Here is a 12,328-nt window from a genome sequence, read left to right on the forward strand (position 1 = left end):
GGTACAACCAAGAGGGCATCGCCCTGAGAATTTCAGTAGCCTGGGCGCGGCCTATATGGGTGCAGGTATTTCTTCCACTGACCAGATTGTTAAGTGTTTTTTAAAGTCAGCAACAGACACTTAAGCTTGACTCAGTAGCAAATTGGCATCTAGTGCTGCTTATTTAGCAGAGATGTTTCATAATCAAAGTAGGCTGCTCCTGTTAGCAACCCAACTGCTGCATTTTACACAAGCTAAAGCAGGGGTCAGCAAACTTGTTCAGCAGGGGGCCGGTCCACTGTCCCTCAGACCTTGTGGGTGGACTATTTTTTTGGGGGGGGGGATGAATGAATTCATATGCCCCACAAATAACCCAGAGAGGCATTTTAAATAAAAGCACACATTCTACTCATGTAAAAACATGCTGATTCCCAGACTGTCCGCAGGCCGGATTTAGAAGGTGATTGGGCCTTAGTTTGCCTACCCATGAGCTAAAGCTTCCAGACCAACCTTAAGGGCAGCCCTACACAGTGTGTATTACAACAGTCCAATCCTTAGGTTACCAGTGCATGGATCCCTCTGGTCATCTGATCCCTGTCCAGAATCTGGCACAACAGCCAAAACTGAGAAAAGGTGCCTTCAGCCGCTGCTAACCTCCACTGACAACAATGAGCACCCCTAGACTATTCGTACTAGTCCTAGGTATATTGCTTGGTTTTTAGCAGTTGGTTTTCTGCCAGCCAGGTGCCCAACATGAGTTTGACACGGTGTGTGAGCAGCCAAGACTGTTGCCTTTTGGAACCTAGCCTAACTGTGCTGATGACTGGAGAGGGAAAGTTTAGTTCTTTCTATAATATATCTTCATTTCAGATATTGAATTTAAAGAAGGAGAAACAGAGCACTTTGTTGAGGTTGAAGTTTTGTATGATGGAGTGAGAGAAATGCGTGAAGCATTCACAGTGCACTTGAAACCAGATGAGAATATGGTAGCTGAGACACAGGTAAGAACTAGGTCATTTCTGGTTAGTTGTGGACACAATTGCCTTTGATCATGATGATTCAGAAACAGCAACAAATAAAAGTGTCGCTGTTTTTTGACTTCCTTAGATGCCAATTTTGAGGACCAAACTAGACTGGAAGCCTAGGATCAGGTCTCCTGCTTTTTTTTTTTAAAAAAAAACACCTTTGGTATCAGATACGCAGGACCTCAAATCTAAACAGAACTGTGACACTGAAGGAAGTTTCATCCTTCTCCCTTTTACCTAATTTGAAATCCTTCCCCCTAGGTGCTATTTGAGAAATGTGTTCAAATACAATCTAATCGTACCTAGTTGGACCCTCAATGAAAAATACCTATTTTTATTATGTGCCTAATCTGTGCTCAAACATTATCTGTTTCGTGGCAGAACTTCTTTCACATACAAACAGCCATCTGATGTCATCTGGCTGTTTGTTTGCTTTTATTAAAAGTTTTGGAAATTGTATCCTGTATGAGTTAGCTTAGTGCATTTTTTTAAAAAGATACCTTATAACAGACATAGGGTGGATCCAAATGTTTCCTTACTCCAGTGGAAAGGAACTTTTCTGCTCCATCTTGCAAAGGTTGCAGTATAAAAGTTTACAGTAGAAGCAGCATGCCTGCAGATGGAACCTTCTTTTCTGCCTTTCCTTTCAGATGAACAAAGCTATTGTGTACATTGAAGAAATGGACAGTGTGGCAGATGTGACTTTCCCAGCTGTGCCCCAGGTTGTCTCTCTCTTGCTGTATGACGACACTGCTAAAAGCAAAGGAAACCCCCAGCCTCCAACTGGCTACCCTGTTGTGTGTGTAACGGTATGCTCTGCTCTGCCAGCTCTTCTCCAGATTATATTTTCTAAAGGTCTGCTACTAGCTGGGAAGTGAACACTTTCTGGATGTGTAAAACAGTGGCATGGATCCCCTTGGGAGGTGGTGGCCTCTCCTTCCTTGGAGGTTTTTAGGCAGAGGTTGGGTGGCCGTCTGTCATGGATGCTTCAGTTGAGATTCCTGCATTGTAGGGGGTTGGACTAGATGACACTTGGGTTCCCTTCCAACTCTACAGTTCTATGACTCTGTGATTCTATAATCTCCTTAGCTCTCCTGGAGGCTTAAGGCATGCATTCAGTTTCAGTACTTAGAATTACACACCTCATTTCTCGAGAACTGATATTTGGCATTTTATAGCAGTTTCAGTTTTCAGAGCATATTATGATCTTCATTTTGCATGCCCGTGAGATGAGTCACTTTTACTCCCATTTCACAGATAGAAAACTGATGTAAAGAGATAGTAAGATGCTCAGTACCACTCAATGAGCCGTCCATAGAGGTTGTATCCTATCCAGGTTCTTACTTTTCTGTTTTGGGAAACTGAGGTCAGTTTAAACTTATTAAACTTTCAAGCCCTGGCTCACAATTGGATGAAAGCACAAGAAGAAATGAACTTCAGTTCCTGCCTTTTTTCTGACTTTAGCTAATGCATGGTATGATTTACATATATTATATGACACAGGTTTCTTTTCCTTCCAAGCACCTGGAAGGCATCTGAGCTGTGATAAACTGACGGCTTTCCACAGTATCAGATTGTTAATTTTATATGCCACATACATTAAGATTCAATTCCTCAATTATTATGAAACTAAAATGCAGCATCTATGGTGATGAAACCAGTAGCAAGAAAAAAAATGAACTTCTTAAATACTAATGCAACATGAGGAAAAATACATTTTACTTAGAATTTGATCTGAATTATTTACTTTCCTGGAGCATGTTTAGATATAACTCAATGGATTCATTGTATGTTTCTATTTAACTTCAGGCATGCAACCCCAAATATTCAGATTATGACAAGACTGGATCTATTTGTGCTGCTGAAAACATCAATGACACGTTGACTTTGTATCGCTGGCTTGTCAGCGCTCCAAGTGGCAGTGATGGGGTTACCAGTCCCATGCGAGAAGTGGACTCCAACACTTTCTTCACCAACACCAAGTCCATTGCCTTGGACTCCATATATTTCCAGGCTGGTTCGAGGGTCCAGTGTGCAGCACGTGCTGTCAATGCCAATGGAGATGTGGGTTTAGAATTACTGAGCCCAATTTACACAATAAACAGAGGAGAAGGTAAGGAAGCAGAAAGTCTTCATGAATGAAGTAAAATCAAGAGGTTTTTGTGAAGCTGAAATAGATGTTTGTTTCAAAGGGCTTTTTCATATTTCAAGGACACACACAGCGGATGTGAAGCACAGGATGTAGGGGATGTGGTTGGGGAGGGGGGTCTATTCTGGGGAAAGTTTGGGGGCCAAATAGAAAAGCTTGGAGGGCCACATTCAGATCCAGTCCTGAGGTTCTCATCCTCTGCAAAGTTGTATAGTATATGCCTGCTTCTTGTAGCGCTTTCACCTTAATGAAATGGGTGGAAAGGCTATGGAAATCAGTGACTTTGCATGCAGGGATGTTATGGCCGTTTTGCCGATGTGCTGAGCCAAGCCATGGTTTGACTGAGCATGTCATCCAACCCCTGGCTCATGTTTCATTTCCCCTGCTGAACTACAAGCTGTAAACCAGAGGGCAAACCTTGGTTGTAGCCCATCACATATTTTGTCCTGTTATCATATTTTGCACTTCCACCAAGGGTTTCCTTACATCTTGCAGCTGAAACTATAAAGTAGGCAAGTTCCATAATCAAAGCAAAGAGCTCTGTTCTCACATGTCGGCTCTGCAACCTGCTGGAACTGGATGTTCTAATCATATATGGATGAGTATATGGATCATACCTGTGGGTAGGTGGGGAGCAGGCACAGGCCCAATATAACTTAGTTTCATCATCAGGAAGTGAAATAAAAGGGCAATCTCAGTCCATACAGCAGTTCCTGTGAATGAGAGACCAAGATGGCGCCAATCCAATGCTTCTGTGATGCATATTATAGCTTCTGTCTTTCCTGTGGAGGTAGAGGAAAGCTTCATCCCATACTGGTTCCTGTCCTATTGAATTGGGGGGGGGGTGCTGCTGCATGGAACAAAAAGGGGCCCTGCTGCTGCTACCACTCAAGTAAACTGGGGCTGTGCTCAATAGTGTTGGCTTCACAATCAAATCAAGAGTATATTATGTCAACCATAAGATTACTTGTGTTTTTAAAGTATCAGCATTTATAAATTTGGTTCTTCCAAGGAAAGATGAAGCAGAATTACTCTCACTTTGTTTTTAATCAACCTTTTTCCCTTTCCCACATAGGTTTGTGTCAGCCCCGTATACCAGGAACGGTCGGAGCAGAACCTTTCTCAGCCAGAATACGTTACACAGGTCCTGATGATCCTGACTATTCCAACCTGATCAAATTAACAGTTACAATGCCTCATATGGATGGTAAGTAGTAGACACGTGCATTTGATTAATACTGAACAACAACTGGTGCAGCACTATCTGTCATCACAATCACATGACTGGTGATTCATAGTTAAACACTTGGATTCACCATCTCAAGATGGGATGGTGACCACCAACTTAAATGGGTTTAAAAATCATGGAGATAAGGCTACCATTGGTGCTAGTTGTGATGCTATCCTGCCCCTGAATGTACCAGTTGTTAGGGAAGAACGGGAGACAGCTTTGTCCCTGCCTGTGGAATTCTCATGGTTGTCCACTGTGCAAAACAGGTTGCTTTATATGGCTTGTCTTGCATGTTCTTCTATTTTCAGGGATGTTGCCAGTTATATCAACTAGACCTTTGTCCAACTTTGAGCTGACTCTTAGCCCTGATGGCACTCGTGTAGGCAATCACAAGTGCTCAAACCTCTTGGATTATAACGAAATTGAAACAACTTACGGATTCATCACAGAGGACACCAAGAACCCAGAAGTGATTGGAGAAACTTCACCCTACCAGTACAGCAGCGCTGTGCGATCTGCCAAGACCTTGCGTTTCTACCGTAACCTCAATCTGGAAGCCTGCCTGTGGGAGTTTAACAGCTACTATGACATGTCAGAACTGCTTACTGACTGCAGTGGCTCCATTGGCACAGATGGCCAGGTATGCTGTGTGCATGAAAAGCAAGCCTATGTAACTGAAAAGAAAATGCTAGCATTATGCCCAGTTGCATGCACTTGAGTTTGCAGCATGGGAACTTGGGAAGCTGTCTTTATACAAAGACAAACTATTCACCTATCTAGCCTTATTTATCCATTTATCTGCTCCGAATGGTGGTGGCTATTGTGGGTGAGGTCTTTTACATCCCTCACTGCCTGACTCATTTAAATGGGCGAGCTCTGCCACTGAGCACATCTCTATGGAAGCCATGGGGCGATAATTGAGTTTTATACGGCAGCTGAAGGGTATGTTGGCATCTGCTCCATGACTGTACTTAACGGGTTTGTGGAAGTGGGATTTAGTTTCCTTTCATGTTTTGCTTTTCTGTGCAATGCTTGATGAATTTCCAATACCACCCGTGTTGTTATTAATGGTCCATATCTTATAACAGGTTGAGTTTAAACACCAAATAGCAACTCTTCTGTCAGAAATTAATTTGCTTGGCAAAATGTCATCATTGAGGATTTCTTAAGACATCTCTGTGGCACACTGAAATAGTCAGGGGGATGGGGTTGCACAAGATTGAAAATCAAGGCTTCTTGAAAAAATACTTTTCTTAGTGTTCCTTAGACTCGGGTGCCCTAAGAAACTACATTTCCCAAGGAATCTGGTTTCTGGAGCACAGCTGTGTCAGCTATAATGAAGCCCCCTAGTGCCGGTATTTGGCATCTCCACTGCCAGGTCAGTTTGGGTGAAAGTGGAGGCTAGTGCCAAGCTCATAATGATCCACGCCAAGATTTCAGAGGAGCTTTGGCCTGCTCTTCCCTGGCAAACACAGAAGCCTAAGATGTTACATTTTGAACCTTGTACTTCCATGCCACTCCGTTGGTGGCTGCAAGCTTCCTTGTTTATCTGTCCTATTAAACCGCTCTCTACTGTTAGCCACAGGTCAGTGCGCTGGAACCCACCCAGAGCTTGCTAAATCTGAATTGCCTTTAGCACTTAACTCTGATCCTGGTTATACAGGCACACTTGTTGAGTGCATATACTTGTTACGGTACCTTCAGATTAGGTACAACATGACAGCCTGGCTGAAAACTGGTACAAACAGCTACCTGCTTGTGATAGCTGCGTCTGGTTTTGTTTTTTTAGCTTGCACCTGTGCCAGCTGTGCTTTCTTACGCCAATCAGGTTTCATTCTCATTTATTCAGAGCAGAGCCTGCCATGAACACATGAAGCTAACTTATATTGAGTTCATCATTGACCCATCCATCTCTAACTAGCTGCAGCGTTCTGGTGCATCTTATGGAGATCTTTTCCAACCCTTCTAGCTAAAATATTTGAAATCTGGAGACAGAGACGGGTCCAGGATTTATTTACTGGGGGCAGAGGGCGGAAGTTGGAGCTTTCTAGGATTTCTGAATGCAGATAATGTGCATGGCCATTGAGCTACGGCCCCTCCCTGATTTGCCAATTATCACAGACCTCCTTTACAGGAATAGTGGCCCAATGTAGGTTTTGCTTCTTCCACACAAGTCTAACATTCCCATTTGCTGGGCTCCAAGAAACTGCCACAAACAGCATGGCAGTCATGTGCAGTGACTTTCAAATACTTTGCATGACCTCATTAGAAACACTATTTGATTTATGACGAACACTGCTCACCTCAGTAACCAAGATGGATGTGGCATGGGAGCTCACTGCATAAACAGCACTGCAGTGACATGGACATCACAGTCACTTGCTGGGCAGGCAAGAATGAGGTCTGGCACACAGTGTGCTCCTGATGAGGGAATGGTATACTGATTTGCACTAATACAGACACAGTCTTCTAGAGAGCCCTCATGTGAAAACTATTGAATGATTGATCTCATCTATCTTTAAGCTGATTTATTCCCAGCTTAAATCCTTACAACATTCCCTTGATTAGTAAAAGCTGCTGACGGGTAACTCAGCATCTTGTATTGAAACCAACTATTACTGTAAAACTGTAAGGAAAGCAAAATGAAGAGTGTCAAAAACTCGCTTGTGCGGTCATGTTGGCTCATACCACACACAAAGGTTTCTAGTGGTTTCCCTGCCCCTTCTTTAAAATTCATGACAGTTGTAGCAAAATAGTTCTGCATGTAGTTCAGCTGTTGGTTGTTTCCAAATGCATATGCTCCCCTGTTAGTCACCTCTGCCCAGTCACCCCCATCTGGACTCTGCTCCTTAACTCAGCCTCCCTCCTCTAGCAGCACCTCCAGAGAACACACACACAAGGGTTTGGCATCTTGTAGCTTGAAGCTGCCTAGCAACAAGGCTTGGACTTTCACAAAGGATTCCCAGACTCAGAGGCAGGCACGTTCTATTTCATATGCAATTAAGTTAATCAGTAGGACCATAACATGATGCTCATTAGTGAGCATACATGCTCATCTTTTAAACTGTGTGGCACTAGAAGTTGCATGTGTACATTGGATTTTTGTGTGAAGGACATAAACCTTTTCACCACATGATAAGCCCTTGTCCCTTGGATTTCAAAAGCCCCTTTGCCATGAAATACATGTGGAGCCACTTTCAGAGAGAGAAGCAAAGATTTCCATTTATGTGCTGCTTAAAAGGTAAAGGGTAAAAGGACCCCTGACCATTAGGTCCAGTCGTGGCCGACTCTGGGGTTGCGGTGCTCATCTCGCTTTATTGGCTGAGGGAGCCAGCGTACAACTTCCAGGTCATGTGGCCAGCATGACTAAGCCGCTTCTGGTGAACCAGAGCAGTGCACGGAAACGCCATTTACCTTCCCGCCAGAGCGGTACCTATTTATCTACTTGCACGTGCTTTCGAACTGCTAGGTTGGCAGGAGCAGGGACCGAGCAACGGGAGCTCACCCCGTCGCGGGGGTTCGAACTGCCAACCTTCCGATCGGCAGGTCCTAGGCTCTGTGGTTTAACCCACAGCGCCACCCGCATCTCTTATGTGCTGCTTACACACAAGTAAAAGATGCCTGTGTTGACAGCACATTCATTGCAGTAAGTGTATCACTGCAATGTGGGATTTTATCTTGCAAGTTCAAGGAAGATGAAATATCACATTGTAGTGAATGGGTTAACATTATTTATTCATTCATTATTTTATTTATACTAGTCATAGCACAACAACAAGAAGAAAAACATAACAATAAAAGAAAATAACTGTTCAGTCATTAAAAGCAGCAGCAGTAGTATTGTTTCAACTAAATTTTACTCAGAGTGCACCTTTTGAAATGAATGGACCTGGCTCAGTTAGGTTTACTCTGAGTAAAACTTGGTTGAAACAGTCATGCAGGTGGGAACCCTGGCCTGTTGGTCCATGGAGGCTTAAAGATGTCTTCCACCTGTCAGGAATCACCACTCTTAACACCATTCTGCATGCAGTAAGCATGGCATAATGGGCTAGACAAGAGCATCTTGAATTTTTTGTTGATGATAATTGAAATAAAATTAGGATCATTTACTTGTCATATCAAGGTTGGGAAATCTGTGGCTGCCCAGATGTTATTGGACTCTAATTCCCATGGGATGATAGAAGTTGGGAATTCAGCATAATCGATAGGGCAAGTCAGTAAGGATTTGAGTTGCATTTTAATTTTGATCAAAGGCTGAGAGACTACTTTCATTATTGGGTGTTTCTTATTGTTTGGATTCTGAGCAAGTCATAGCATGTATTTATTAATGGCTGGACTTTTGACTGGCCCATTTCTTAACTGCCATGTGATTTGTTATCAGTGCTGAAAGTTAAGTAAAGGGGAAATGGGAAGCAAGCTTCAGTTTAACTTCCCCAAACTATCTGCATTGTTGTTTCTTTAAATGACCATTTCAAGAGCTTAATCATTACCCATTCACTTCCAGAAAGTTGGACCGGAATGCACTGGAGGTCACAAATGATTGTGAGACTGTTAGTATCAACTTAATCCTACAATAGGGACTTAGCTGTAACTCCAGATTACACTTTGGGATGACTGTCAAGTCAATTCCAGGGTGTTTGTGTTCTTTGCCAGGGTTGCATCTCAGAAGCCAGCAAGAGTGCTTGCCTGTCTGCCTGCCGGCTTGGATTTGATCCGTGCTTCGTTCTCTCACACTTCAACACAAGCTGCAATTCATTCATAAATCATCAAAGTGGATTTCTAATCAAAGCCAGTGAAGTTTGTTCAGGAGCCAACATGTACATACACACACTCAGAACATCTGTCAAACTCAGCAACTCAGGACGGAATGAGGATGAGACTTAATACCATTCCCAGAATGGTTGTGAAATTGACCTCTCAGGATGCAATCTGAACATAGCATAACCAAATACTATGGTGTTTTGCAGGTGTTAAATCTGGTCCAGTCGTATGTGACTCTGCGAGTGCCCCTGTATGTCTCCTACGTCTTCCATTCCCCGGCTGCTGTTGGAGGCTGGCAGCACTTTGACTTGCAGTCTGAGCTCAAGCTCACCTTTGTGTATGATACTGCCATTCTTTGGAAGGACGGCATAGGAAGCCCACCAGAAGCTGAGCTCCAAGGTGATTTTGTTCAGTTCTTATTTAATTGAAGCATTTTTATCTACTTTTCAGCTGAAATAGGGTTTCCAGAATGGCTCACAAAGACCAATAATGGCAGCCCCTGCCCCTGGGTTTACAATGTTGAGTACATTTTACTTTTTATTATTATTACAAATAATTTATTCATCACCTTCAACACTCTCTGTGTACTCCTCCAAAATTGTACCAGTATATTGTTTTGGTGGGGAAACATGAAAATTTTGCCCAGGGGAGATTGGTACCCCATATTTGCAAATAGAGTTATTCCACTGAAATCAAACAATCTGAAAATCACAGTAAACTGGGATGTACGTAGCACCTGATATTCTCAAATGCTACAAGTGGCAAAGCTTTAATACCTTTTTGTATATAGTAATGACAATGGTTGTTTGAATTTAGGCTCCCTCTACCCAACCAGCATGCAGATCAATGATGAAGGGCGGCTTGTTGTCTACTTCAGGACTGAGATTCGATTCAGAGGGCAATTTGTCATGTCCCACCCAGGTAAGATTAGCTTTTTGCTTTCTACCTTAGGTATGCAATGCATCTTAAATTCTCCTTATTCTTTTTGGTGGAGATTTTGTTTTGCTTTTTGTGATCAAAGAGAAGTGAAATATTTCTTTTCAGAGATCATAAGAAGCCCTTGTGTGCCACTGTGTGCTGGATGGCAACATTCATTCCATCATAGAAACGTGTCCTTTTCCTTGACAGGTACTTCTTTGTCATCAATGGTGATGTCTGCTGATCACCCTGGCCTCACATTTACACTCAGCCTTTCTCAAAGTGAACAAACCTTCCACCAGCCTATGCAGCAATGGAAATTTGTCTCAGATTTTGCTGTGAGTGCCAACAATGCAGTTTTCTGTGGTACCTTTCGAGGGGGGCGGGGAGGCTTGTGGCTGTTACATAATACATTGTTCTCACAACTCTATGATTGGTTAAGCTGATAGATTGTGTGTTCTCCAAAACCAACACATCTGTGTATTTTGTCCAGCATTTTGCTACCCAGCAAGCTTCATGTCTAATTACATGTATGGACATCACTCCTCCAAATTCAACACCATTACAGAGTCCCCTGCTGGGCACAAACTATGGAGAAAGTTATGCCCAATTCACACAGTGCCTCTTGGAATCTGAAATGTAAAATTTTCTCAATTCCAAAAAAAATCATCAGTACTTTTTATTCTTTATTAACTGAACTGGTATTTTCTTAAGTATTGAATTTAAAGTTTATCATATAGACTTATTGTAGTTCTTTTATTTTCAGATTTTTGGGGTATGGGGTCCTTTTCTTTGTATGTATTTGGGGGGGTTTATGTTGTAAGCTACTTTGGGCTTCCTTTTGGGGGAGAAAAGCGAAATGCAAATAAATGATGAGATAGTGGAGGATTTATATACCAAAGATATGTCAGCCTCAACATTGGTTTCGAATGAGAACTTCAGTCACCTGTGATTCTTACTGCTAGAAGGAAAGCCATAATAATGGTTTCACCTTAATTAAAATATAAAATACCTGTCAGCTCTGGATGCAGACAGAAATGAACACCAATCTTTTAAGCCCTTTCTTGAATCCTAAGCATATCCCCCCTAAACATGTTTGCTCAGAAGTACATCCCATTGAGTTCAGTGGGGTTGCACTTTAGGATTGTAGGAAAACAAAGAGTTGCATGATGTGGGTGGGTGTCAGAATCAGTGAGTCAGCTGCTGAGTAGAAACAGCTGATGCTCTGCTCAGAAGCAGCCACCATGATTCTTAAAAAGTAGATGACCAAAACAGATGAATTTAAACAGCCAAGTGAAGCAGTATTATGCCAAAGAGACCATTGACAAATGTAGTATCTTTTTGTTGTGTGTGTGTGCGCGCGCGTGCATGTATTAAACTAAAGCACTTTTAAACAAAAACTTCATATTCTGATCTTGCACCTCTTATTGTAGGTACGTGACTATTCGGGTACTTACACTGTGAAACTTATCCCCTGTATTGCTGCACCCAGCCAAGAATATACCCAGCCTGTCATTTGTAGCCCCCGGGAGCCAATCACCTTTGATCTAGATATCAGGTTCCAGCAGGTAAAACCTCTCTTGTGTTTAATGCTCTCAACAAAGTATTTTGACTGCATTTATCTGGCACATCATGCACACTCCCTTGGCAATTAAATTGAACTAAATTGTTTACTTGTGCAGCTCATCAGTAGTAGAGTCGGTACTTGTTTTACATACTGTATTTTTTATTTTCCACTGACTTAGAAGAGCTGGTCCTGAATATTTAAAAATCCACCTACTTGGGGCGAAGAGTGGGGAGCAGAATTAATGTTTAAATTTACAGATGTTTAAAGTGGGCTGTATCCAATGGTGACTTTGAGCTAGCCAAAGCACCAGATGAGAGACCCCATTTTGCCAAGGTTCTTGCACTATTGGATACAACCAGTCTTCTTTGCCATTGACTGTAGTGCTAAACTTGGGTGTGGAATTTGATGTCCCACTTGAGTCAAGCCTGCCTTTGAAAATCACAGCCCTGTGCCAAGTTATTTTTCCTCTCTTCCCATAATTTAGGCACACTTATCTGTGTGCTATGTTTCCCTGTGTCTTCTCCATATCACTTGGCTGGGAAGGATTGTGGATGGTTACAGGGAAAGAGAAGAGCTCATTTGACATGCCCACCACTTTGGACAGCAGCTCCATTTCCCTTTCCACTCTTGAAGTAGAAGAGAGGGCACTTAATTGAAGAGCTACTAGCTAGCACAAGAGGGCTGCATTATAGTAACTG

The 12,328-nt window shown here is 42.5% G+C and overlaps 1 protein-coding gene across 1 annotated transcript in view; it reads left to right on the plus strand.

The window, feature by feature from the left end:
• Positions 1–12,328, plus strand: part of FREM3 (FRAS1 related extracellular matrix 3) — an 81,688-nt gene that overhangs the window by 63,167 nt on the left and 6,193 nt on the right. The window contains exons 12-20 of the mRNA XM_053403283.1: positions 850–980; positions 1,655–1,813; positions 2,814–3,117; positions 4,229–4,360; positions 4,693–5,024; positions 9,352–9,544; positions 9,962–10,066; positions 10,274–10,401; positions 11,497–11,631. Coding sequence (XP_053259258.1) covers positions 850–980; positions 1,655–1,813; positions 2,814–3,117; positions 4,229–4,360; positions 4,693–5,024; positions 9,352–9,544; positions 9,962–10,066; positions 10,274–10,401; positions 11,497–11,631 — 1,619 coding nt within the window. The remainder of the gene's footprint in view (positions 1–849; positions 981–1,654; positions 1,814–2,813; positions 3,118–4,228; positions 4,361–4,692; positions 5,025–9,351; positions 9,545–9,961; positions 10,067–10,273; positions 10,402–11,496; positions 11,632–12,328) is intronic.

The sequence above is a fragment of the Podarcis raffonei genome, chromosome 9, assembly GCF_027172205.1.
Source record: "Podarcis raffonei isolate rPodRaf1 chromosome 9, rPodRaf1.pri, whole genome shotgun sequence".
In the NCBI taxonomy this organism is placed as follows: domain Eukaryota; kingdom Metazoa; phylum Chordata; class Lepidosauria; order Squamata; family Lacertidae; genus Podarcis; species Podarcis raffonei.